We start from the raw sequence: 27,790 nt of genomic DNA, 5'->3' as shown, positions 1-27,790 counted from the left end.
CAGACAAGGTCCACAGACACGAGACACACATAGCAAAGTCGAGGAGCTTTGTGAGTAGCACTGGCCCCTCCCATAGGGCAGGGTAAGTTTATAAAGGAGCTGCCCCTCAGCCATTGGCTGGGGACAGCATTTCAAGTACACACACTAACCCTGATAAAAGCAGGGAAGGTGTGGCTGCTCACACCCTAAGCACACACAGAAACCATTACAGCACAGTCAGTGCAGGAACTGCAGCCTAGAGCACCTGGCCATGGCTGCCAGCCAAGACACACGTGGAAAGTCATGCACCAGCTGCAAATTACCTCACAACCCGCGGACAGCTTCCACAGCGGCGACTAGGGACTGCACATGCGAATGGTCAAGCAGCAGAGCAAAGACCCAACACCACATGTGCAGCTACGCAGCAGAGCAGGGAACCGAGCAGGCTCCACACAGGTAAAAGCCAGCAGTATCTCAGCTCAATTAGGGGGAAAGGAGTAAGGGGTTAAAGCAAAGCATGCTGACAACCAAATACAAACAGAACAGCGTGACAGAAACACCCTTATAGTGTTTGTCTATTTATTTATATAGCACCACGGTACAGAGGAGGGAGGACCTTGTCCTTGTGGACTTACATTCTACGGGACAATGGAGAAGAGACAGAAGGTCGGGGGTGCGGCACCTAGGGTGGTGGAGAGGTGGCAGCTCGGGTGGTAGTGTAGAAGTCACATCTACGACCACCATGCTCTCCAACTGACACCTCTTGAAATGCAGACGAAATGTCAAAATCTCTAGCTTCTGTTATAAAAAATGCAGGGGCTCCTTTTTCAAGTCATCGTGCAACCAGTTCGGTATTAGTAGGTGATGGTTTGTCAGACTTTCATTCTGCACAGTGACTGCCTTGAGGCAGATGATGATGTGGTAGTAGTTGGAGCATTTAAGACAGTCATGATGTAGCCATAACAACTTGAAACAGAAGTATTTTCACGGAGATACTAGACTGTTCAATATGTGGCCTGTATTTTTTTTTTACCCCAAAATAGTGTAGAGAAATAGGGTAACTGACAGCAAATACAGTGGAATGTAGGCCTGACTTGCCATAATTTGTAGGCCACAAATACATCACACATCTGATAGCGATACCACACTACCAAATATGTGGTCTGTTTTGTTTGTTTTTTAAATGCAAACTAGTGCTGTATATAACTTGAGTAAAAGACAGGAAAAACATTGGAATACCAGCCTAAAATGGCCAAACTTGGACCACGCAGATATATGAGGCCTGGCACGGAGATATCAAGCTGCCAAATATGGGGAATGTTTTCTTTTTTTTTAAAAAAAAAAAAAAGCAAAATAGTGCTGTATAGAGTGACAGACAGCAAAAAAATGGAATTTAGACCAAAAATGACCCAATTTTTTAGCACACGGATGGATGAGGCGTGTCACAGATAAACCACACTGTAAAAAGTGGCCTGTATGTATTTTTTTGGGGGGGGTTCAGCAAATTGGTGTCAAGAAATTGGGTAAGACACTCAAAAATTTCTACTCTACTGTACCACATAAAAATGAAAGATTTCTTTGCACCCTTAAAAGTGATTTTTGGGACCTCTTTAAAATTGCTGGATTTTCATGCTGTGCTAGGAAAAGGATCTGGCTGTATTGTGCAGTGTGAAAAAGCAAATGGAGAAAAAAAAGGGCTCTGGATTGGTGTTTCCTAGCCAATTATACCTGGGGCTAGGTATATACGGTCAATATATGTTATAGGCAGCAGCAGCATACAGTAATGGAATGGACCCTCTTGATGTATGCAGTGATCTACATACACACATACAGTGCCTGAAGGCCTTGCACTGATATGTATAGAGCAACGTACACTCCCCTGCCTACCTAATACTGCAACCTATATACTCCGGAATTAATCCTTAGAAGGATTGTTGCCAGAGGTCACCCCATCGCAGGAATGGAGCTGCCTGGGCCTCCGGGTTATGGGAAATGCCGGAGCCCCGACGCTGGAACGAGCCGCCGCAGCCGTCCCCCAGCACAGCGCCCCCACGCTGGACAAACAGGAGCCGCCGCCGATGACCCCAAGCACAGAGCCACCACACTGCTGAAGGAGGAGCTGCCGCACCGCTGCCACCAATGAGGTAAAAGGGGATAACACCACCTACACCCTCTCTTCTTCATCGGGACCACTCCCCCGCCATATGCACTCGGCGTATAAGACGACCCCTGACTTTTAAGCAGATTTTCAGGGGTTAAAAAGTCGTCTTATACGCCGGAAAATACGTTATGTTTACTTTCCATCAGAACAATTTTGGAACCAGGGCTGTGGAGTCGGTAAGCCAAACCTGCGACTCCGACTCCTCAATTTCCCTTACACCGACTCCGATTCCGACACCCACATATATTGCTTATATTTAAGTGAAAAATGTATTGTAGTACAATGTGAACATCGGACATTTGATCATTTCTATGATCCAATAATCAAGATATTTAGGTAGAACATAATATCTATTTATTGGAATACAACTTTAGAACACAAAAAACTGTAATAAATTGTAAATATGTAATACACTGTATAATATCGATTACATATATACAGTATAGATCAAAAGTTTGGACACACCTTCTTATTCAAAATGTTCTTTATTTTCATGACTATGAAAATTGTAGATTCATTCTGAAGGCATCAAAACAATGAATTACATGTGGAATTATATAATTAACAAAAAAGTGTGAAACAACTGAAAATATGTCTTATATTCTAGGTTCTTCAAAGTAGCCACCTTTTGCTTTGATTTCTGCTTTGCACACTCTTGGCATTCTCTTGATGAGCTTCAAGAGGTGGTCACCGGAAATGGTCTTCCAACAGTCTTGAAGGAGTTCCCAGAGATGCATAGCACTTGTTGGCCCTTTTGCCTTCACTCTGCAGTCCAGCTCACCCCAAACCATCTCGATTGGGTTCAGGTTTGGTGACTCTGGAGGCCAGGTCAACTGGTGTAGCACCCCATCACTCTCCTTCTTGGTCAAATAGCCCTTACACAGCCTGGAGGTGTGTTTGGGGTCATTGTTCTGTTGAAAAATAAATGATGGTCCAACTAAACACAAACCGGATGGAATAGCATGCCGCTGCAAGATGCTGTGGTAGCCATGCTGGTTCAGTATGCCTTCAATTTTGAATAAATCCCCAACAGTGTCACCAGCAAAGCACCCCCACACCATCTCACCTCCTCCTCCATGCTTCACAGTGGGAACCAGGCATGTAGAGTCCATCCGTTCACCTTTTCCGCGTCGCACAAAGACACGGTGGTTGGAACCAAAGATCTCAAATTTGGACTCATCAGACCAAAGCACAGATTTCCACTGGTCTAATGTCCATTCCTTGTGTTCTTTAGCCCAAACAAGTCTCTTCTGCTTGTGGCCTGTCCTTAGCAGTGGTTTCCTAGCAGCTATTTTACCATGAAGGCCTGCTGCACAAAGTCTCCTCTTAACAGTTGTTGTAGAGATGTGCCTGCTGCTAGAACTCTGTGTGGCATTGACCTGGTCTCTAATCTGAACTGCTGTTAACCTGCAATTTCTGAAGCTGGTGACAAGGATGAACTTATCCTCCGCAGCAGAGGTGACTCTTGGTCTTCCTTTCCTGGGGCAGTCCTCATGAGAGCCAGTTTCTTTGTAGCGCTTGATGTTTTTTGCCACTGCACTTGGGGACACTTTCAAAGTTTTCCCAATTTTTCAAACTGACTGACCTTCATTTCTTAAAGTAATGATGGCCACTCGTTTTTCCTTTACTTAGCTGCTTTTTTCTTGCCATAATACAAATTCTAACAGTTATTCAGTAGGACTATCACCTGTGTATCCACCAGACTTCAGCACAACACAACTGATGGTCCCAACCCCATTTATAAGGCAAAAAATCCCACTTATTAAACCTGACAGGGCACACCTGTGAAGTGAAAACCATTTTCGGTGACTACCTCTTGAAGCTCATCAAGAGAATGCCAAGAGTGTGCAAAGCAGTAATCAAAGCAAAAGGTGGCTACTTTGAAGAATCTAGAATATAAGACATATTTTCAGTTATTTCACACTTTTTTGCTAATTATATAATTCCACATGTGTTAATTCACAGTCTTGATGCCTTCAGAGTGAATCTACAATTTTCATAGTCATGAAAATAAAGAAAACCCTTTGAATGAGGTGTGTCCAAACTTTTGGTCTGTACTGTGTGTATATATATATATAAATATTATATATATATATATATATATAAATAATATATATATATATATATATATATATATATATATATATATATACACACACACACATATATACACACACACACACACACACACACACACACACACACACTATGACTTATCTCAGCTAAGACAAAGCCTAGATCCTCAGGCTACATTCACACTATGAGCGTAGCCAGGATCAAACCTGGGGGGGGTAGAACCTCATGCTGTTCCGCAGAATTTCATACTGCACACCTCAGCTGCTGCTGAACCTCATACTGCACACCCCTACACTTGAAAATAAAGCCTGCACCTTTAAGAAGATGTGGTGATGAATGCAGTCTATTTATTCCAACTATCAATTGATGTTGATGTTACTGAAGACGAGCAATGCCTGTCCTGGACGTCCTTTTGGGCAGCTATGAGGTGTACCTAACTGGTGCTAAAAAAAAAAGGAGTGTTAGTCTGTGTGCTATCCGGCTTTCATTCTTTTTGGTACAGATATGATATGGATAGACAGATATGGATAAATGGATATATAGATAGAGCAGATTTCTAATCTGCTTTTGCTATTGAAAACATTATCTATGAGCTCAAAAACCTTTCAGGTGATGCGGTTTTTTGAAAAGCTGATCTGCTTTTGCAACTGAAAAACATATTCTCAAAAAACGCAGGAAAAACGCTGTGTGTGAATGTAGCCTTAGATCAGGAATAGAACAGTCATTTATAGGACATTTCATAACTTTCCCAAATTCCTATTAAAAAATATTCAGCACATTCTGCATTGAACTACTGTACCCAATTTATTATATATTTTAGGAGTCGGAGTCGGTCCATTTTATACCGACTCCAACTCCACCAAAATGAGCACCGACTCCACAGCCCTGTTTGGAACCAAATTTTTTTTTTTGTTAGGAAGTTATAAGGGTTAAAAGATGACCAGTGATTTCTCATTTTTTTGCAACACTATTTCATTTTTACGGACCACATCACATTTCAAGTCACTTTGAGGAGTCTATATGATAGAAAATACCCAAATTGATACCATTCTAAAAACTGCACCTCTCAAGGTGCTCAAAACCACATTCAAAAAGTTTATTAGCCCTTCAGGTGCTTCACAGGAATTTTTTGAATGTTTAAAAATGAACATTCAACTTTTTTTCACAAAAAAATTACTTCATGTCCAATTTTTTTTTTTTATTTTCCCAAGGGTAACAGGACCGTAAAGGTTATTTGGTAATTTGTCCTGAGTACGCTGATACCCCTTATGTGGGTGTAAACGACTACCGGTATTTGGGCGCAGAGCTCAGAAGGGAAGCAGCGCCATTTGACCTTGCTGGCTGGAATTGAGATCGGACGCCATGTCACATTTAGAAAGCCCCTGATGTGCCAAAACATTGGAAACCCCCCACAAATGACACCATTTTGGAAACTAGACCCCCCAAGGAACTTACAGTTAGGTCCATATATATATATATATATATATTCGGACAGAGACATTTCTCTAGTTTTGGTTCTAGGCATTACCACAAATGAATTTTAAACAAAACAATTCAGATGCAGTTGAAGTTCAGACTTTCAGCTTTCATTTGAGGGTATCCACATTAAAATTGGATTTAGGGTTGAGGAGTTTCAGCTCCTTAACATGTGCCACCCTGTTTTTAAAGGGACCAAAAGTAATTGGACAATTGACTCCAAGGCTATTTCATGGACAGGTGTGGGCAATCCCTTCGTTATGTCATTCTCAATTAAGCAGATAAAAGGCCTGGACTTGATTTGAGGTGTGGTGCTTGCATTTGGAAGGTTTCGCTGTGAAGGAAACATGCGGTCAAAGGAGCTCTCCATGCAGGTGAAACAAGCCTTCCTTAAGCTGCAAAAACAGAAAAAAACTATCGGAGAAATTGCTACAACATTAGGAGTGGCAAAATCTACAGTTTGGTACATACTGAGAAAGAAAGAAAGCACTGGTGAACTCATCAATGCAAAAAGACCTGGGCGCCCACGGAAGACAACAGTGGTGGATGATCGCAGAATAATCTCCATGGTGAAGAGAAACCCCTTCACAACAGCCAACCAAGTGAACCCCACTCTCCAGGAGGTAGGCATATCAATATCCAAATCTACCATAAAGAGAAGACTGCATGAAAGTAAATACAGAGGGTTCACTGCACGGTGCAAACCACTCATAAGCATCAAGAATCAAAAGGCTAGACTGGACTTTGCTAAAAAAAAAAAATCTAAAAAAGCCAGCACAGTTCTGGAAGAACATTCTTTGGACAGGTGAAACCAAGATCAACCTCTACCAGAATGATGGAAAGAGAAAAGTATGGCGAAGGCATGGTACAGCTCATGATCCAAAGCATACCACATTATCTGTAAAACACGGCGGAGGCAGTGTGATGGCTTGGGCATGTATGGCTGCCAGTGGCACTGGGTCACTAGTGTTTATTGATGATGTGACACAGGACAGAACCAGCCGAATAAATTCTGAGGGCAATACAGAGATCTATCTAATGAACTGTTTGTACCAAGGACTGTGACAAGAACAAGGAGGCATTCTCTTCGTTTGGAGGAAAGACAATTTCTGCACCAGCATAGAAGAGGGTTCTTCACGGTAAGAGCAGTGAGGCTCTGGAATTCTCTTCCTGAGGAAGTGGTGATGGCCAACTCACTGAATGAATTTAAGAAAGGAATGGATGCTTTTCTTGTGAGTAACAGTATAGAAGGTTACGAATAACAGAATATTATAGGTAGATGGTTGACCCAGCTTAGGGGAAGGAATTTTTTTTCCCCTATGGAGAAAATTGGCTTCTACTCTGTGGGATTTTTGCCTTCCCCAGGATCAACAATGCAGAACAACTGCACTAAAAATAGGCTGAACTAGATGGACATAAAGTCTTCCTTCAGCCTTCAAAACTATGTTACTATGTATTCAGAGCCATACTGTGTGCTAAGATCCAGCCAAATGCAGCCAAACTGATTGGTTGTCGCTTCATACTACAGATGGACAATGACCCAAAACATAAAGCCAAAAGCAACCCAGGATTTTATTAAAGCAAAGAAGTGGAATATTCTTGAATGGCCAAGTCAGTCACCTGATCTCAATCCAATTGAGCATGCATTTCACTTGTTAAAGACTAAACTTCAGACAGAAAGGCCCACAAACAAACAGCAACTGAAAACCACCGCAGTGAAGGCCTGGCAGAGCATCAAAAAGGAGAAAACACAGTGTCTGGTGATGTCCATGAGTTCAAGACTTCAGGCAGTCATTGCCAACAAAGGGTTTTCAACCAAGTACTAGAAATGAACATTTTATTTACAATTATTTAATCTGTCCAATTACTTTTGGTCCCTTTAAAAACAGGGTGGCACATGTTAAAGAGCTGAAACTCCTAAACCCTTCATCCAATTTTAATGTGGATACCCTCAAATGAAAGCTGAAAGTCTGAACTTCAACTGCATCTGAATTGTTTTGTTTAAAATTCATTGTGGTAATGTCTACAGTCATGGCCAAAAGTTTTGAGAATGACACAAATATTATATTTTCACATGATCTGCTGGCCTCTGGTTTTTATGTGTGTTTGTCAGATGTTTTTATCACATACAGAAATATAATTGCAATCATATTATGAGTAACAAAAGGTTATATTGACAGTTAGAATGAGTTAATGCAGCAAGTCAATATTTGCAGTGTTGACCCTTCTTCTTCAGGACCTCAGCAATTCTCCCTGGCATGCTCTCAATCAACTTCTGGATCAAATCCTGACTGATAGCAGTCCATTCTTGCAAAATCAATGCTTTTATTTTGTCTGAATTTGAAGGTTTTTGTTTGTCCACCCGTCTCTTGATGATTGACCACAAGTTCTCAATGGGATTAAGACCTAGGGAGTTTCCAGGCCATGGTCCCAAAATCTCTATGTTTTGTTCCCTGAGCCATTTAGTTATCACCTTTGCTTTATGGCAAGGTGCTCTATCATGTTGAAAAAGGCATTGTTGATCGCCAAACTGCTCTTGGACGGTTGGGAGAAGTTGCTCTTGGAGGACATTCTGGTACCATTCTTTATTCATGGCTGTGTTTTTAGGCAAGACTGAGAGAGAGAGGCCATTCCCTTGGCTGAGAAGCAACCCCACACATGTATGGTTTCAGGATGCTTGACAGTTGGCATGAGACAAGACTTGTGGTAGCGCTCACCTGGTCTTCTCCGAATAAGCCGTTTTCCAGATGTCCCAAACAATCGTAAAGGGGATTCATCAGAGAAAATGACTTTACCCCAGTCCTCAGCAGTCCACTCCCTGTACCTCTTGCAGAATATCAGTCTGTCCATGATGTTTTTCCTGGAGAGAAGTGGCTTCTTTGCTGCCCTCCTTGAGACCAGGCCTTGCTCCAAGAGTCTCCGCCTCACAGTGCGTGCAGATGCACTCACACCTGCCTGCTGTCATTCCTGAGCAAGCTCTGCACTGCTGGTAGCCCGATCCCGCAGCTGAAACACTTTTAAGAGACGGTCCTGGCGCTTGCTGGTCTTTCTTGGGCGCCCTGGAGCCTTTTTGGCAACAATGGAACCTCTCTCCTTGAAGTTCTTGATGATGCGATAGATTGTTGACTGAGGTGCAATCTTTCTAGCTGCGATACTCTTCCCTGTTAGGCCATTTTTGTGCAGTGCAATGATGACTGCACGTGTTTCTTTAGCGATAACAATGGTTAACAGAAGAGAAACAATGATGCCAAGCACCAGCCTCCTTTTAAAGTGTCCAGTGGTGTCATTCTTACTTAATCATGACAGATTGATCTTCAGCCCTGTCCTCATCAACACCCACACCTGTGTTAATGGAGCAATCACTGAAACGATGTTAGCTGGTCCTTTTAAGGCAGGGCTGCAATGATGTTGAAATGTGTTTTGGGGGATAAAGTTCATTTTCTAGGCAAATATTGACTTTGCAAGTAATTGCTGTTAAGCTGATCACTCTTTATAACATTCTGGAGTATATGCAAATTGCCATTAGAAAAAATGAAGCAGTAGACTTTGTAAAAATTAATATTTGTGTCATTCTCAAAACTTTTGGCCATGACTGTAGAAACAAAATTAGAAAAATGTTGTCTCTGTCCAGATATATACGGACCTAACTTTATCTAGATGTGTGGTGAGAACTTTGAACCCCCAAGGGCTTCACAGAAGTTTATAACGCCCGGTCTTGAAAAGTACAAAATCATATTTTTTCCACAAACATGATCTTTTAGTCCCCGTTTTTTTTATTTTCCCAAGTGTAACAGGAGAAATTGGACCACAAAAGTTGTTGTCCAATTTGTCCTGAGTATGCTGATATCCCATATGTGGGAGAAATCTACTGTATGGGCACACAATGGGGCTCGGAAGGGAAGTAGTGACATTTTGGAATGCAGACTTTGATGGAATGGTCTGCAGGTGTCATGTCGCGTTTGGAGAGCATCTGATGTGCCTAAACTGTTGAAAATCCACAAAAGTGACCCAATTTTGGAAACTAGACCCCTTAAGGAACTTACCTAGATGTGTGGTGTGCACTTTGAACCCCCAAGTGCTTAACAGAAGTATATAACGCCCGGGCGTGAAAATAAAAAAAATCATTTTTTTTCCACAAAAAAGATATTTTTACCCCCAATTTTTTTACTTTCTTAAAGGTTACAGGAGAAATTGGACCCCAAAAGTTGTTTTGCAATTTGTCCTGAGTACACTGATACCCTATATGTGGGTGTAAAACACTGTTTGGGCGCATGGCAGAGCATGGAAGAGAAGGAGCACCATTTGACTTTTTCAACGCAGAATTGGCTGGAATTGAGATCAGACGCCATGTTGCGTTTGGAGAGCACCTGAAGTTCCCAACCAGTGGAAACCTCCCAATTCTAACTCCAACCCTAACCCCAACACACCCCTAACCCTAATCTCAGCCCAAGTCGGAAAATGGAAATACATTTTTTTTTATTTTATTATTTTTCCCTAACTAACGGGGTAATAAAGGGGGATTTGATTTACTATTTGTGACTAGTGTTGAGCATTCCAATACCGAAAGTATCGGGTATCGGCCGATACTTGCTGTATCGGAATTCCGATACCGACATCCGATATTTTTTCAATATCGGGCATGGGCATCGGAATCGGAAGTTCAAAGTTGATTGACAGCCGAAATGACGTCATCATGATGCGCGGTGTGTGCGCATCATGATGCGCCGTCATTTCGGGCCTTCCGGGGGTCTCTGCCGGCCTGCCGGGGGGCTGTGTGGACTGCCCGGGGTCTGTACAGGCCTGCCGGGGGGCTGTGCCGGCCTGCCGGTGGTCTGTGCACCCTGTGGGGGTCTGTACCGGCCTGCCGGGGGGCTGTGCCGGCCTGCCGGTGGTCTGTGCACCCTGTGGGGGTCTGTACCGGCCTGCCGGGGGGCTGTGCCGGCCTGCCGGGGGGCTGTGCCGGCCTGCCCGGGGGGCTGTGCCGGCCTGCCCGGGGGGCTGTGCCGGCCTGCCCGAGGGGCTGTGCCGGCCTGCCCGGGGGGCTGTGCCGGCCTGCCCGGGGGGCTGTGCCGGCCTGCCCGGGGGGCTGTGCCGGCCTGCCGGGGGGCTGTGCAGGCATCGTCCGATGGGACTACAAGTCCCATCGGGCGATGCCTGCTACCATGACAGTGATTGACACATTAGCCAATGATGGGACAGTAGTAGTCCCATCATCCGGCTAATGTGTTAAATGTTTAAAAAAAAAAAAAATATATATATATATATACTACATACATACTACATACATGCTACATACATACTACATGCTACATACATACCACATATATACTACATGCATGCTACATACATACTACATACTACATATATACTACATGCATGCTACATACATACTACATGCATGCTACATGCATGCTACATACATACTACATGCTACATACATACCACATATATACTACATACATACTACATGCTACATACATACCACATATATACACTACATGCATACTACATGCTACATACATACCACATACATACTACATACATACTACATGCATGCTACATACATACTACATGCTACATACATACTACATGCTACATACATACCACATACATACTACATGCATGCTACATACATGCTACATACATACCACATATATACTACATGCATGCTACATACATACCACATATATACTACATGCATGCTACATACATACCACATATATACTACATGCATGCTACATACATACTACATATATACTACATGCATGCTACATACATACTACATGCTACATGCATGCTACATACATACTGCATGCTACATGCATGCTACATACATACTGCATGCTACATACATACTGCATGCTACATACATACTGCATGCTACATACATACTGCATGCTACATACATACTGCATGCTACATACTACATGCTACATACATACCACATGCTACATACATACCACATATATACTACATACATACTGCATGCTACATGCATACCACATACATACTACATACATACTACATACATACATACCACATATATACTACATGCATGCTACATACATGCTACATACATACCACATATATACTACATGCATGCTACATACATGCTACATGCTACATACATACCACATATATACTACATGCATGCTACATACATACTACATGCATGCTACATACATACTACATGCTTGCTACATACATACTACATGCTACATACATACATACTACATGCATGCTACATACATGCTACATACATACCACATATATACTACATGCATGCTACATACATGCTACATACATACCACATATATACTACATGCATGCTACATACATGCTACATACATACCACATATATACTACATGCATGCTACATACATGCTACATACATACCACATATATACTACATGCATGCTACATACATACCACATATATACTACATGCATGCTACATACATGCTACATACATACCACATATATACTACATGCATGCTACATACATGCTACATACATACCACATATATACTACATGCATGCTACATACATACTACATGCTACATACATACTACATATATACTACATGCATGTTACATACATACTACATGCTACATACTTACATACTACATGCATGCTACATACTACATACATACTACATGCATGCTACATACATGCTACATACATACTACATGCTACATACATACCACATATATACTACATACATACTACATGCATGCTACATACATACTACATGCTACATACATACCACATATATACTACATACATACTACATGCATGCTACATACAATACATACATAGACATACAGTACATATAACATAGAGTAACATACTTACCAATACTTGTCACATTGTTCCCCGAAGCCATTGTCGTCTACGGAATAAATATTAAATAAATAAATTTCCCATGCAGCAATGGCATAAAGTGAGACTAGGGACTTTTTTTTTTTTTTTAAGTGGCGGAGGAATACAGTGCGGAAGGATACCTACCTTCCGTCATTGGATTCCTGCAGCCCGTAGAGAGCGGCAGCATCAGCTGATGCTGCAGTTCTCTACCCAAGATCGTCGTGGGACACACTCGTGGACTGCTTCGGATCATGGGTGAGTATTTTTGTGGTTTATGTTAATATTTATTCCGTAGACGACAATGGCTTCGGGGAACAATGTGACAAGTATTGGTAAGTATGTTACTCTATGTTATATGTACTGTATGTCTATGTATGTATTGTATGAATGTATTGTATGTAGCATGCATGTAGTATGTATGTAGTATGTATGTAGCATGTAGTATGTATGTAGCATGCATGTAGTATATATGTAGCATGTAGTATGTATGTAGCATGCATGTAGTATGTATGTAGCATGCATGTAGTATATATGTAGTATGTATGTAGTATGTATGTAGTATGTATGTAGCATGTAGTATGTATGTAGCATGCATGTAGTATGTATGTAGCATGCATGTAGTATGTATGTAGCATGCATGTAGTATGTATGTAGCATGCATGTAGTATGTATGTAGCATGCATGTAGTATGTATGTAGCATGCATGTAGTATGTAGCATGTATGTAGTATGTATGTAGTATGCATGTAGTATATACGTAGTATGTATGTTACATGTAGTATATATGTAGTATGCATGTTGTATGTAGTATATATGTAGTATGCATGTTGTATGTATGTAGCATGTATGTAGCATGTATGTAGCATGTAATTTTTTTTTTTTTACATTCAACACATTAGCCGGATGATGGGACTACTACTGTCCCATCATTGGCTAATGTGTCAATCACTGTCATGGTAGCAGGCATCGCCCGATGGGACTTGTAGTCCCATCGGACGATGCCTGCACAGACCCCCGAAGCCTGCACAGACCACCGGCAGGCCGGCACAGCCCCCCGGAGCCTGCACAGACCACTGGCAGGCCGGCACAGCCCCCCGGCAGGCCGGCACAGCCCCCCGGAGCCTGCACAAACCACCGGCAGGCCGGCACAGCCCCCCGGCAGGCCGGCACAGCCCACCGGAGCCTGCACAGACCACCGGCAGGCCGGCACAGCCCCCCGGCAGGCCGGCACAGACCACCGAAGCCTGCACAGACCCCCTGGCAGGCCGGCACAGCCCCCCGAAAGGCCCGTACAGACCCCAGAGAGGCTGTACAAGGCAAAAATAGGGTTTTTCTTATTCCGATACCGGAAGTCCCATAGACTTGAATGGGACTTCCGGTATCGGAATCGGCGATACCGATACTTTTTTTTTTTTTTTTTAAGATCGGCCGATCCATTCCGATCCGATACTTTGAAGTATCGGACGGTATCGCTCAACTCTATTTGTGACAGGTTTTTATGTTTGGCAGCTGTCACACGCTAAAAGACGCTTTTTATTGTAAAAATAGTTTCTGCATCACCACATTTTCAGAGTTCTAATTTTTAAATATTTTGACCCACCGCGTCATGTGAGGTCTTATTTTTTGCGGGACGAGTTGACGTTTTTATTGGTACCATTCACGGGTACATGACATTTTTTGATAGTTTTTTATTCCGATTTTTGGGACGCAGAATGAACAAAAACCAGCATTTCTTGAATTTCTTTTGAGAGGTGCGTTCACACCGCTCCGCGTGCGGTAAAATTGATAAGGCGGTTTTATTCTTCTGGTCAGTACGATTACAGCGATACCTCATGTCATTTTTTTACGTTTCGGCGCTTTTATACAATGAAAACAATTTTATATAAAAAATAATTATTTTTGCATCGCTTTATTCGGCAAGCTATAACTTTTTTATTTTTTCGCTGATGACACTGTGGCGGCTCGTTATGGTTATTTATAGCAGTCTTTTTGATCGCGCGTTATTGCACTTTTTGTTCGGTGGTATGATAAAGCATTATTTTTTGCTTTGTTTTTTATTTTTATTTTTTAAGGGGTTCGCTAAAGGGGTTAACTAGTGGGACAGTTTTATAGGGCGGGTCGTTATGGACGCGGCGATACTAAATATGTGTACTTTTGTTTTTTTATTTTTTTAATTTAGCGATTTTTCATAAATTTTTACACTTTTTTTTTTTTTTTAACTTTATTATATTGTCCCAGGGGGGGACATCACTGTAATATGTCAGATCGCTGAGAACGTAATAGTGCCCCCATTTCAGTAGAGATTGTGCAGTAATGTGAATTACTTGGGATTGAAAACATAAAAGAATTTATAACGTGGAGTGAATTCATGAAACCAGGGCTCGAACCATGTCAACACATCTGCAGGAGTGAAGAAATGTACTGCATATTACAGGGACGTAAATTTGATGACTGCACTGGCACTGCTACTGTGTGTCAGTGTTCTGAAGCTGCATATGCGGACGCACCTGCTTGCACTCTTGTGCAACGTGTAGAAATGCAGTTTATATATACACAGTAGATACATACACGCATATCTCCTCTTCTATTGCAAAAAAGAAGGGATCCCTGATGAAGGATGCCAAAGCCTCAGTAATGTGTTGGATAATATCACTCTTTTTTCCAATAGAAGAGAGCCCGCAGTGTAGTGATATCACTCAGCCATAGGGCGACAGTTTTTTCCTTTTTAAGCAGGTGTTAGGATCAGCGCAGCCGGCTGGAACGCTGCTGACTCTGCATCATCCAACACACTACGAATCCAAGACACAGTATGGCTTCATTATCAATTTGATCATCTCCTTAAGTGTACATGTGCCCCTGACTACTCTACCCAGCCATACACATAGACGTCTAGTAATTCATATATCAGTGTCTTTTAGTGTATTTAGCACATATCTATGCTATTTCTTAAAGATGTTGTCCAGTACTAGTATGATTTTATCACAATCCTGTTTAAAGTTAGTAGGTTTTAAAAAGAAAAAAAAAGAAATTAAAAACTCAGGATAAAGGGAAACTCTGTTGTTATTGTGCAGAAATTCACACTTGGCCTCACTGCACATTTACTGTTACCGATCATAAAAGTGAAGTTTGGCCAGAAAAACTGAACCTGGTCTTGTAGGGACCATATGAGCACATTCAGCAACACAGAAGGGAGAGAAGGTAGATTCATTCAATAAGATATCAGTGTTCTGGGAAGCCAACAGCATCATTACCCTCCGCTTTCTCTTACAGGTCCATCATACAATTTTTCTTCAAGTGATTTTCTAATTTGTCAGGACACTCTACATACGCTGTCAATTGGCTTTGTAGTTTACAAAGGTAGGTGGATCCTCCAGGTTGTAAGTTCTATAAAAAAGGTCTTCATTACCCAAAGTCATTAGAACAGTTTTGAACACAGGACAATGTTGTTGGCGAGAGGCAAAATGGTGATCACACGATTGTGATACGGCCGGACAACACCACCGATAAAGGAGTCACAGCCGGTAACTGAGCAGAATCTGTGACTTCTCTGTATTGAGTGGTTACTGCTCACCTGGGTAGTCATATGTAGGAATCTCCTCTTTACACCGCTCATCACCCCTCACAGATGTCTCTGTAGTATTAATATGGGTCAGATCTTCACCCTGAAACAAATATTGTAAAAGTCACACACAGATGGAGAAGTCACATCTATGATCAGCTCTAATCCTGCCATCTCCACCGTTCTCATTACACAAGTATAAAGCATATAATACTGGTGGATAAAACAAGACTGAGCACAAGACCTTCACAGCCATCTACACATCATAGGGGAGATCTCATGATACCTTCTCTACATCTACCTGATGATCCTGAGGAACATTGGGACCTTCTTGTTTACAGTCCTGTGGAAGAAGAGGATGGGGACATCTCTCAGGTGTTGTCCTCTTAGTGGATAGATCTGGAGGAAATACATACAGGGACTGAATTAATTCTTTACATACAGATAATTATAGGCCGTGTGTATTTAGTTCTATTACCTGGTGATGTGAGGGGCTGGAGAACCTCCATCATGACGTCCTTATACAGATCTTTGTGTCCTTCTAAATACTCCCACTCCTCCATGGAGAAATAAACAGCAACATCCCGACTTCTTATAGGAACCTGACACATACAATGATACCGTCATCCCCCCGATCCCTTCATAGCATTACTGTATAATGTCCCAGCATTCCCAGCAGTGTCACCTCTCCAGTCAGCAGCTCAATCATCTTGTAGCTGAGTTCTAGGATCTTCTGGTCATTGATATCCTCATGTATCAGGAGGTGAGGTGGAGGCCCCATGATTGGGCTCAGGAGTCTTCCCCATCCCTCAGACACAGAGTCCTGACAGAGCTCACTAGAGGTCTTCTTCACTACTGTGTAATCCTGGTTATGGAGAGACACATTAATAAATCTCACTACAGACATTTCCAGAGTCCTCACTAGAGATGAGCGACTTTACATTTTTTAGGGTCGAGTCGGGTCTCATGAAACCCGACGTTCTCAAAAGTCGAGTCAATCGAAATCGGCCAACTATAGTGAAAAGTCGGGGGTCCGACTGAAACACGAAACCCAATGCAAGTCAATGGGGAAGCAAAGTCGGCAGGGAGTGGAGGACAGTAAACACACCTAAAGTGCCCATTTCAATGCCAACAACATCAATTCTTATTACTGAAGCTTGTCAACCTTAATTTACTTTATAATAATAGTTATGCATTGAAAACTGGGGCTTATTTGGCTAAAGTTGTGGAGGGGGGTAGGGCTGGCTCCAGGTTTTCATGTGCCCCGTGCCAAAGAGTGTCAGTGCACCCCTTTAACACATACCACAATTCATGATGCCCCGATACGGCAGAGAAATATAGGTATAGTACAATGACAAATACGTCACTGCTTACATGACATGACTGATCTATTTTAAATTCTACAATAGCTCAAAAAAGGGACAGTATATAATTCCATACAGTATTATGGCCACCACATGGTGCGCCATACAGAATAATGAGCCCCATATATTTCTCCATACAGAATAATTGGTCCCATATAATGTTCCATACAGTATATGATGAGCTCCACATAATGCTACAGTATATGATGGTCTCCATGGATGATGCTCCAGTGTGGTATGGGCCCAAATAATGCTCCATATATAATCTGCCCCATTTAGAATGCTCCAGTATATGATGGGCCTCATGGATGATGCTCCAGTGTATGATGGGCCCAAATAATGCTCCATATATAATGTGCCCCATTTAGAATGAACCCAGGCATGGTATGTGAAAAGAGCTCCATGGAGTAATCTTTAGTGTGGGCTGCCGCATCCTTCACTTCTGGTGTGGGTGAAGGACCCAAGGAAAGGGGTTGCTCCTGACCAGAAGCCTGCAGTGACGACTCAGTGCTTGCATTTTTTGAAACTTCAGAAGAGGAGGCGTAGAGCAATGTAAGGCAAATCTAGTTCCTGATGCTCCGTCTTTAAAAGCGGTTTACCTACTCCCAGAAAAGGGAGCTTTACAGGCCTTCCGGAGCAAGACCATGACACAGGCTCAACACCTCCTGCCTTAGCTGCTATTGTGCTTTTGGCACTACCAGCAGATGCACCACCACCACCACCATCAGTACCAGCTGGCCGCCCACGCCCACGTCTTCTTCCACCATGCTTACTAATTTTTGTGAAAATGTACAAAAAAATACCAGCAGATATATGGTAATGTATCAGAAGCGTACAGCTCTATACAGTCTAGGGATAATTGTAAATCTCCGTTTATATTTCATGAGTCATACACAGACGCTCACAGGCTCAGTATGGATTACCCAATAATAAAAAAAAGTTGAAAAAGGGTACAGTATCACCAGATACAAGGTATATATAGTATAGTTTAAATATTCTGAATCTCCGTATATATTTCAGGAGGCAGACACAAACGCTCTCAGCAGGGCTGTGGAGTCGGAGTCGTGGAGTCGGTGCTCATTTTGGTGGAGTCGGAATAAAATGGACCGACTCCTAAAATATATAATAAATTGGGTAGAGTATATTTTTTCATACGAATTTGGGAAAGTTATGAAATGTCCTATAAATGGCTGTTCTATTCCTGATCTAAGGCTACATTCACACACAGAGTTTTTCCTGTGTTTTTTGAGGATACGTTTCAGCTGCAAAAGCAGATCAGCTTTTTAAAAAACCGCATCACCTGAAAGGTTTTTGAGCTCATAGATAATGTTTTCAATAGCAAAAGCAGATTAGAAATCTGCACGATCCATATCTGTCTATCCATATCTTATCTGTACCAAAAAAGAATGAAAGCCGGGTAGCATACAGACTAACACTCCATTTTTTTTTATCACCAGTCAGGTACAACTCATAGCTGCCCAAAAGGACGCCCAGGACAGGCATTGCTCGTCTTCAGTAACACATTAACATCAACTGATAGTTGGAATAATTAGACTGCATTCATCACATCTTCTTAAGGTTCAGGCTTTATTTTCAAGTGTAGGGGTGTGCAGTATGAGGTTCTGCAGCAGCTGAGGTGTGCAGTATGAGGTTCTGCGGAACAGTATGAGGTTCTGCCCCCTCCTAGGTTTGATCCTGGCTTCGCCCATGGTGTGAATGTATCCTGAGGATCTAGGCTTTGTCTTCACTGAGATAAGTCATAATATATATGTATATATATATATATATATATATATATATATATATATATATATATATATATTATATATATTATATATATATATATATTTATTACACACACATACATACACACTGTATATATAATCGATATTACATAGTGTATTACATATTTACAATTTATTACAGTTTTTTGTGTTCTAAAGTTGTATTCCAATAAATATATATTATGTTCTATCTAAATATCTTGATTATTGTATAAAAATGATTAAATGTATGATGTTCACATTGTGCTACAATAAATTTTTCACTTAAATATAATCAATACATGTGGGAGTCGGAGTCGTGGAGTCGGTGTAAGGGAAATTGAAGAGTCGGAGTCGCAGGTTTGGCTTACCAACTCCACAGCCCTGGCTCTCAGACCCAGTATGGATTAGACAAAAATATAAAAAGCAGTAAATGGGTAGTGTATCACAAGCGTATAGCTGTATACAGTGTTGGTGTAATCTTAAATCTCCAACTATATTTCCGGAGTAACAGACAGACGTTCACAGGCTCATTATGGATTACACCAGAATCAAAATAGCAAAAAAGGGTACTGTATCAGAAGCGTAGAGCTGTATACAGTGTTGGGCAAATGTGAAATCTATTTCCAGAGTCACCCTCAGACGCTCACTCAGTCTGGATTTGACGATAATACAAAATGTTGAAAAAAAAGGTACTGGATAACAAGATAGTAAGTATATATTATAGGGTACAATTTAAATCTCCGTATAGATATTCCCCTAGTCACCCTCAGACGCTCACTCAGTATGGATTTGACCGTAATACTAAATGCCGAACAAAGGTACTGTATAACAAGATAGAAGCTGTATATAGTATAGGGTAAAATTTATCTCCGTATATACAGTTAGGTCCATATATATTTGGACAGAGACAACATTTTCTAATTTTGGTTCTAGACATTACCACAAATGAATTTTAAACAAAACAATTCAGATGCAGTTGAAGTTCAGACTTTCAGCTTTCATTTGAGGGTATCCACATTAAAATTGGATGAAGGGTTTAGGAGTTTCATCTCCTTAACATGTGCCACCCTGTTTTTAAAGGGACCAAAAGTAATTGGACAATTGACTCCAAGGCCATTTCATGGACAGGTGTGGGCAATCCCTTCGTTATGTCATTCACAATTAGGCAGATAAAAGGCCTGAAGTTGATTTGAGGTGTGGTGCTTGCATTCGGAAGGTTTTGTTGTGAAGGAAACATGTGGTCAAAGGAGCCCTCCATGCAGGTGAAACAAGCGATCCTTAAGCTGCAAAAACAGAAAAAACCCATCCAAGAAATTGCTACAACATTAGGAGTGGCAAAATCTAAAGTTTGGTACATGCTGAGAAAGAAAGAAAGCACTGGTGAACTCATCAATGCAAAAAGACCTGGGCGCCCACAGAAGACAACAGTGGTGGATGATCGCAGAATAATCTCCATGGTGAAGAGAAACCACTTCACAACAGCCAACCAAGTGAACAACACACTCTCCAGGAGGTAGGCGTATCAATATCCAAATCTACCATAAAGAGAAGACTGCATGAAAGTAAATACAGAGGGTTCACTACACGGTGCAAGCCACTCATAAGCATCAAGAATCAAAAGGCTAGACTGGACTTTGCTAGAAAACATCTAAAAAAGCCAGCACAGTTCTGGCCGAACATTATTTGGACAGATGAAGCCAAGATCAACCTCTACCAGAATGATGGAAAGAGAAAAGTATGGCAAAGGCGTGCTACAGCTCATGATCCAAAGCATACCACATCATCTGTAAGGCTGAGTTCACACGTGGCGTTTTTTTCGCGTTTCCGCGGCTGTTTTAACCGCGCTATTTTGCCGCGAAAACGCAAAAAATAAGCATCCCATGCATTCCTATGGGATTCCGCAATGCTGTGCTAATGCTGCGGTTTTTACCGCGGTGGAAACGCTTCGCGGTAAAAAACGCAGCATGCTCATTAATTTCGCGGAATTGCCACGATCCTGCACCCATAGGAATGCATTGTTCCGCTTACAGTGCTGCCAGTGGCACTGGGTCACTAGTGTTTATTGATGATGTGACACAGAACAGAAGCAGCCGAATGAATTCTGAGGTATTCAGAGCCATACAGTGTGCTCAGATCCAGCCAAACTGATTGGTTGTCATTTCATACTACAGATGGACTATGACCCAAAACACAAAGCCAAAGCAACCCAGGAGTTTATTAACGCAAAGAAGTGGAACATTCTAGACTGGCCAAGTCAGTCACCTGATCTCAACCCAATTGAGCATGCATTTCACTTGTTAAAGACTAATGGCCCACAAACAAACAGCAACTGAAAACCACCGCAGTGAAGGCCTGGCAGAGCATCAAAAAGGAGGAAACACAGCATCTGGTGATGTTCAAGACTTCAGGCAGTCATTGCCAACAAAGGGTTTTCAACCAAGTACTAGAAATGAACATTTTATTTACAATTATTTAATCTGTCCAATTACTTTTGGTCCCTTTAAAAACAGGGTGTCACATGTTAAGGAGCTGAAACTCCTTAGCCCTTCATCCAATTTTAATGTGGATACCCTCAAATGAAAGCTGAAAGTCTGAACTTCAACTGCATCTGAATTGTTTTGTTTAAAATTCATTGTGGTAATGTCTAGAACCAAAATTAGAAAAATGTTGTCTCTGTCCAAATATATATAGACCTAACTGTATAGAAGAAGGAAACCACACAAGCTCACTCAGTATGGATTATACTGTAATAAAAAATTTAGAACAAAGGTACTGTATCAGCAGATACCTGGTGTATCCAGTCTAGGGGTAATTGTAAATTTCCGTCTATATTTCCGGAGTCAGACACAGACATTCACAGGCTCAGTATGGATTAGACCAGAATATAAAAAGTAGAAAAAGGGAAATGTATTCGAAGCGTACACCAGTATACATTGTTGGGGTACTTTTAAATCTTCGTATATATTTCAGTCTCAGTAAGCCAGTCCAGACTCTCTGCTACTGGAAACTACATGGATACAAGTACAGACGGAAAGTCGAATGTTTGCAGAAATGTGGGAATTACTGATCATGGGAAAACCTCCCGGTAGATTTTGCAGAGGCGATGCTGACCCTCAATTACTTTTGTCTGCGGAGACAGCGAAAACGGTTATTTGTGAAGAAAGGATTGCTGTATCGCAGTAGCATGGATCCCATCACCGTTACTCGTCTGCACCAAATTGTGATCACAGGGAGAGATGTAGACATGATCCTCACTGCCTATCATGATGTGTCTGGTCACTTTGGAGTGCAAAAGACAGAAGCCACAGGTTGTAGGCGATTCTATTGGATTGGCATGAGAAGACATTGAAAAATGGTGGCAGGAATGTCACACGTCTGTGACTGGGAAAACTGTGAAAGCGGATCATAAAGCATCACTGCATCCGATTGTGAGTTGACGTCCATTACAAATGGTAGCCATTGATCATCTGAAGGTAGAGGCCAGCAGGACAGGCCATAGCTACGTCTTAACCATCATCGATCAGTTCACAAAATTTGTATTGGCCGTCCCTGTGAAGGATTTAACTGCCCAGACTACACAGCGGTGGAGCAGGGAGAGGGTAAGTATTGCAACTTGCAAGTGCTGTGGCCATGAGCAAGCAGGGGTGCCCACTCGTGGGCGACGGTACTGGCACAGGGCCCCTCATAGTACGCCGGTGTGTCTGACGGTGAGTGGGCCCCCTCACCATCAGATACATTGTATTGTACTATGAGGTGTCCTGTGCCAGTGCCGTCGGCCAAGAGTGGGCCCACCCACCTGTTCAGAGCAACGGCACTTGCCCGGGTGCACCAGGTGGCGACCCCAGCCCTTTGGGGGGGGCAGCCCAGTTAGGGAGGTTTAAAAAATGGCATATGTTGATGTGTAGGCTGTACATTCAGCAGCTGCAAATGGAGGAATTTGACAAGTCCGAGGAAGAGGAGGACAAAAGCGAGCCATATTTCTGGCAACCTATGTGTCATCAGGGGAAGGTGGGACAAAATCCTTTGAAACCCATGCATGGTTCATTTTAATGAAGGTTAGATCATCAACATTTTGGGTCGACAGACGGGTCCTTTTTTCTGTCAGGATTGATACAGCAGCACTGAAGACTCTTTCAGATAACACACTAACAGCAGGGCAAGCGAGCTCCTGTAAGGCATATTGTGCTAATTCAGGCCAGGTGTCCAGTTTACAGGCCGAATAGTCAAAGGGGAATGATATGTGAGGGAGAACATCGATATGGGAGGAGAAGCAGTTTGTAACCATAGTTGACAACTGCTGTCTCCTGTCACTTGCAATCGATGCAGTATAACCAGTCATGTGAGCGGTACTTGAGAAATCAGTCAACAACATGGTCATGAAACCCCTGTCTCCAACGCCACTTCGGCTGTGTGCACCACGAACACCTCTTAGATTTTGCCTACTTCGGCTCGTGGGTGAACCAGCACCGCTGCTGTGTGCTGGGAATGCCTCAAACAAATGGTTCACCAAAGCTGCTTGTTTGTTAGCCAATAATATCTCTAGGTTCTCCTGTGGCATGATGTTGTGTAATTTGCCTTTATAGCATGGATCGAGGATGCTGGCAAACCAGTAGTCGTCATCCATCATCATTTTGGAAATGCGGGGGTCCCTTTTTAGGATCCGCAAGGCATAATCACACATGTGGGCCAATGTTCCAGGTGTCAATGATGCACTGGCAGTGGTGGGTGGAGGAGCACTTTCTGGCAAATCCACATCCCTTCTGTCACACACAAACCCTGTACCTGACCTTGCCACTCCAACATTTTCTCTTGCCCCCAGAGAAGCATCCTCCTCCCCAAAATAATCATCCCCCTCCACCTCGTCCAGGACAGTTCCCTGACCAGACAATGGCTGTCATCAAGGCTTCCCTCCTCCTCCTGTTTTTCCTCCGCTGCAGACGCCTGATCCTTAATGTGCGTCAAACTTTGCATGAGCAGACGCATAAGTGGGATGCTCATGCTTATGATGGCGTCGTCTGCGCTTACCAGCCGCGTGCATTCCTCAAAACATTGAAGGACTTTACAGAGGTCTTTCAGCTTTGACCACTGCACACCCGACAACTCCATGTCTGCCCTCAAACTGCCTGCTCGTGTATCCTCCCACAAATGCATTACAGCCTGCCTCTGTTCGCATAGCCTCTCAACCATGTGCAGGGTGGAGTTCCACCTTGTTGCAATGTCTATGATTAGGCGGTCCTTGGGGAGGTGGAGCAATCGTTGCAGCTTCTGCATACGACTGGAGTGTACGGGCGAGCGACAGATGTGCGAGCACAGTCTTCGCACCTTTTGGAGCAGGCTGTTAACTCAGGATAATTATTTAGGAAGCCAGGCAAGGTATGTGTGTGAGTTTTGCAAGGGCTATGGCTGCCACAAAATTCCAGGAATTATCACTGACTACCTTGCCTGGCTCAAGATGTAGACTGCCCAGCCATGACACAGTTTGTCACTGCAAGTAGTCGACCAGTACCTTCACGGTGTGTCTGTTGTCGCCCAAAGACATCATCTTTAAAACGGCCTGCTGCCGCTTACCACTAGCTGTTCGATAGTAGGACACCTCGTGTGCAACACTGGCAGCTGTGGATGGAGTGCTCGTGCGACTGCGCTCTGTCGACGAGCTTTCGCTTCTGGAGGAGGAGGAGGGTCGAACGCCTACAGCCAACTGTTTCCTATACCGTGGGCTAGGCAGCACTGTTCCACCGCCGCTGTCCCCTGTGGAGCCTGCATCCACATTAACCCAGTGAGCAGTGATGGACACGTAACGGCCCTGGCCATGACTACTGCACCATGCATCTGTTGTGAGGTGCACCTTTGAACTCACTGACTGTTTTAGTGCATGGACAATGCGGTCTTTCACATGCAGGTGGAGGGCAGTGATGGCTGGGATGGCTTTTCGAGAAAAGAAGTGCTGACTGGGTAGGTCATAGCATGGGACAGCGTAGGCTAAGATGTTATGAATGGGTCACCGAGGAGGAGAAAACCTAAACATGCTAAGCCCAGAAAAACCAGAGAGGTTGGTAACTATGCAGATTGCAGATCACTGATCCAAACCACACAACTAGCAGAAGCCGTGGAGCGTACCTACGATGAACCTTGACGCCTCGTCACGGCCGGAGGCCTAAATAAGCCTAAAGCAAGAAAAGGGAAAACTAACTGCCCCAGAGCAGACCCCAAAAGAACTGACAGCCCCCACACAGGCAGGAAAATAAGCTGAGCAAACGATGGGGCCCAAACTAACTAGAAAGAAGAGGAAAGGAAAGACTGTCTGCAATCTGCCCAAAACCCTACAAAATAATGTCCAACACTTCTGATAAAATTAACCCTGAAGTCACTAGACTTCTCCCACTATATCAGCACTCTGAAATATGCTGAGAAAGAGCAAAAAGAGGCCAATCTAATAAGGGACAAAAAGCAAATTGGCAAATACAGATAAATAAGAGTGGAAATTCAGCACAGCCCCAGCCGGGGCTGGCTGACCACACAAAAAACTGAATAGAACAACAAAATCAAGTGTGAACATTAGCAGAAAACTTAGCTTGAGCTGACTGGAACAGAGCTGAGAACCAAGACCTGACAAGCAGAAGGAATCACCAGCACCAGAGTAGGGCGTTGGCTGTCTTAAATCCAATCTGAGATTCCTGAGGTCCAATCGTCATCCACATTATCAGGTGGCAGATCTCTACTGATTAAATCAGCCTCACTACCTCCTGTTACCACCAGAGGGAGCCTGGAAGAACTCACAACTGGTAGACCAGAAAATGAACTCACAACAGTACCCCCCCTTGAGGTGGGGTCACCGAACCCTCATCCACGCCACCAGGCCGATCAGGATGGGCCCGGTGAAAAGCACGAACCAATCTATTGACATGAATATCAGAAGCAGAGACCCAAGAATTATCCTCTTGGCCATAACCCTTCCATTTGACCAAATACTGGACTCTCCGTCTAACCAAACGAGAATCCAATATTTTCTCTACCTCATATTCCACATTGCCTTCAACCAACACAGGGTCAGGAGGTGCTGCCATAGGAACCACTGGCTCAACAAAACTCTTCAACAGAGATTTGTGAAATATGTTATGGATCTTGAACGTAACTGGAAGAGCCAATCGAAAAGAAACAGGATTAAGAATCTCCAAAATCTTATAAGGTCCAATAAATCTTGGCTTAAATTTTGGAGATGCAACCTTCATAGGAATATTCTTAGATGACAACCACACCATATCACCCACTTTAAACCGGGGACCAATGGTCCTATGCCGGTTGGAAAATCGCTGGGCCTTTTCCTGAGAGAGTGACAACTTATCCACCACTTGGTCCCATATCTGCTGCATTCTCTCAACCACAGTGTCCACACATGGGCAGGACGAAGATTCCACTTGCCCTGAAGAGAATCGAGGATGAAACCCAAAATGACAGAAAAAGGGTGACATCAAAGTGGCAGAACTAGCTCTATAGTTCAGCGCGAATTCGGCCAAGGGCAAAAATGAGACCCAATCATCCTGATCAGCAGATATAAAACATCTTAAATAAGACTCCAAGGTCTGGTTTATTCTCTCAGTCTGTCCATTGGTCTGGGGATGAAACGCAGAGGAGAAGGATAACTGAATTCCAACTGGAACAAAAGGCTTTCCAAAATCTGGAAACAAACTGAACTCCTCTGTCGGACACAATGTTCTCAGGAATCCCATGTAACCGAACCACCTGTTGTAAAAACAAGGGCACCAACTCAGCGGAAGATGGCAACTTTGGGAGTGGTACAAGATGGACCATCTTCCAAAATCTATCACAAATCACCCAGATAACAGTCATTCTCTGAGAGACAGGAAGATCAGAAATAAAATCCATTGAGATATGGGTCCATGGCCTCTTGGGCACTGGCAGGGGCATCAGCAACCCACTAGAACGAGAACAGGGTTTATACCGAGAACAAGTCCCACAGGACTGTACAAAATTCCTGACGTCACGAGATAAGGCAGGCCACCAAAAGGACCGACTCACCAAATCTCTGGTACCAAAAATACCTGGATGACCAGCCAATGCGGATCAATGAATTTCAGACATCACTCTCTTTCTCCACTGGTCAGGAACATACAATTTTCCCATAGGGCAACGCTCAGGTTTATCCTAATGAAATTCCTCCAGGGCGCGTCTCAAATCGGGCGAAATGGCAGAAAGAACTACCCCCTCACCTAGGATGGTAGTAGGCTCGGTCACATTAAGAGAATCGGCAAAGAAACTCCTAGAAAGGGCGTCTGCCTTAACATTCTTAGTGCCCGGAAGAAAAGAGACCACAAAATTAAAACGCGTGAAAAACAAGGCCCATCAAGCCTGTCTAGGATTCAAGCGTTTGGCCGACTCCAGATAAATCAAATTCTTGTGATCGGTGAGGACCACAACCTGATGTCTAGCTCCCTCCAACCAATGTCTCCACTCCTCAAATGCCATGGCTAACAATTCCCGATTCCCCACGTCATAGTTGCGTTCAGATGGGGAGAACTTTCGAGAAAA

The 27,790-nt window shown here is 43.0% G+C and overlaps 1 protein-coding gene across 3 annotated transcripts in view; it reads right to left on the bottom strand.

The window, feature by feature from the left end:
- Positions 1-27,790, bottom strand: part of LOC141047235 (uncharacterized) — a 376,268-nt gene that overhangs the window by 321,390 nt on the left and 27,088 nt on the right. For all 3 annotated transcript variants that reach the window (XM_073542214.1, XM_073542217.1, XM_073542216.1), the window contains 4 exons: positions 16,799-16,978; positions 16,592-16,715; positions 16,415-16,512; positions 16,126-16,216 (listed from right to left, as the gene is read on the bottom strand). In XM_073542214.1, coding sequence (XP_073398315.1) covers positions 16,126-16,216; positions 16,415-16,512; positions 16,592-16,715; positions 16,799-16,978 — 493 coding nt within the window. The remainder of the gene's footprint in view (positions 1-16,125; positions 16,217-16,414; positions 16,513-16,591; positions 16,716-16,798; positions 16,979-27,790) is intronic.

This window comes from Dendrobates tinctorius, unplaced genomic scaffold, assembly GCF_039654945.1.
Source record: "Dendrobates tinctorius isolate UK_male_01 unplaced genomic scaffold, ASM3965494v1 ptg000126l, whole genome shotgun sequence".
Taxonomy (NCBI): domain Eukaryota; kingdom Metazoa; phylum Chordata; class Amphibia; order Anura; family Dendrobatidae; genus Dendrobates; species Dendrobates tinctorius.
This window is presented reverse-complemented; position numbering and strand designations above follow the sequence as displayed.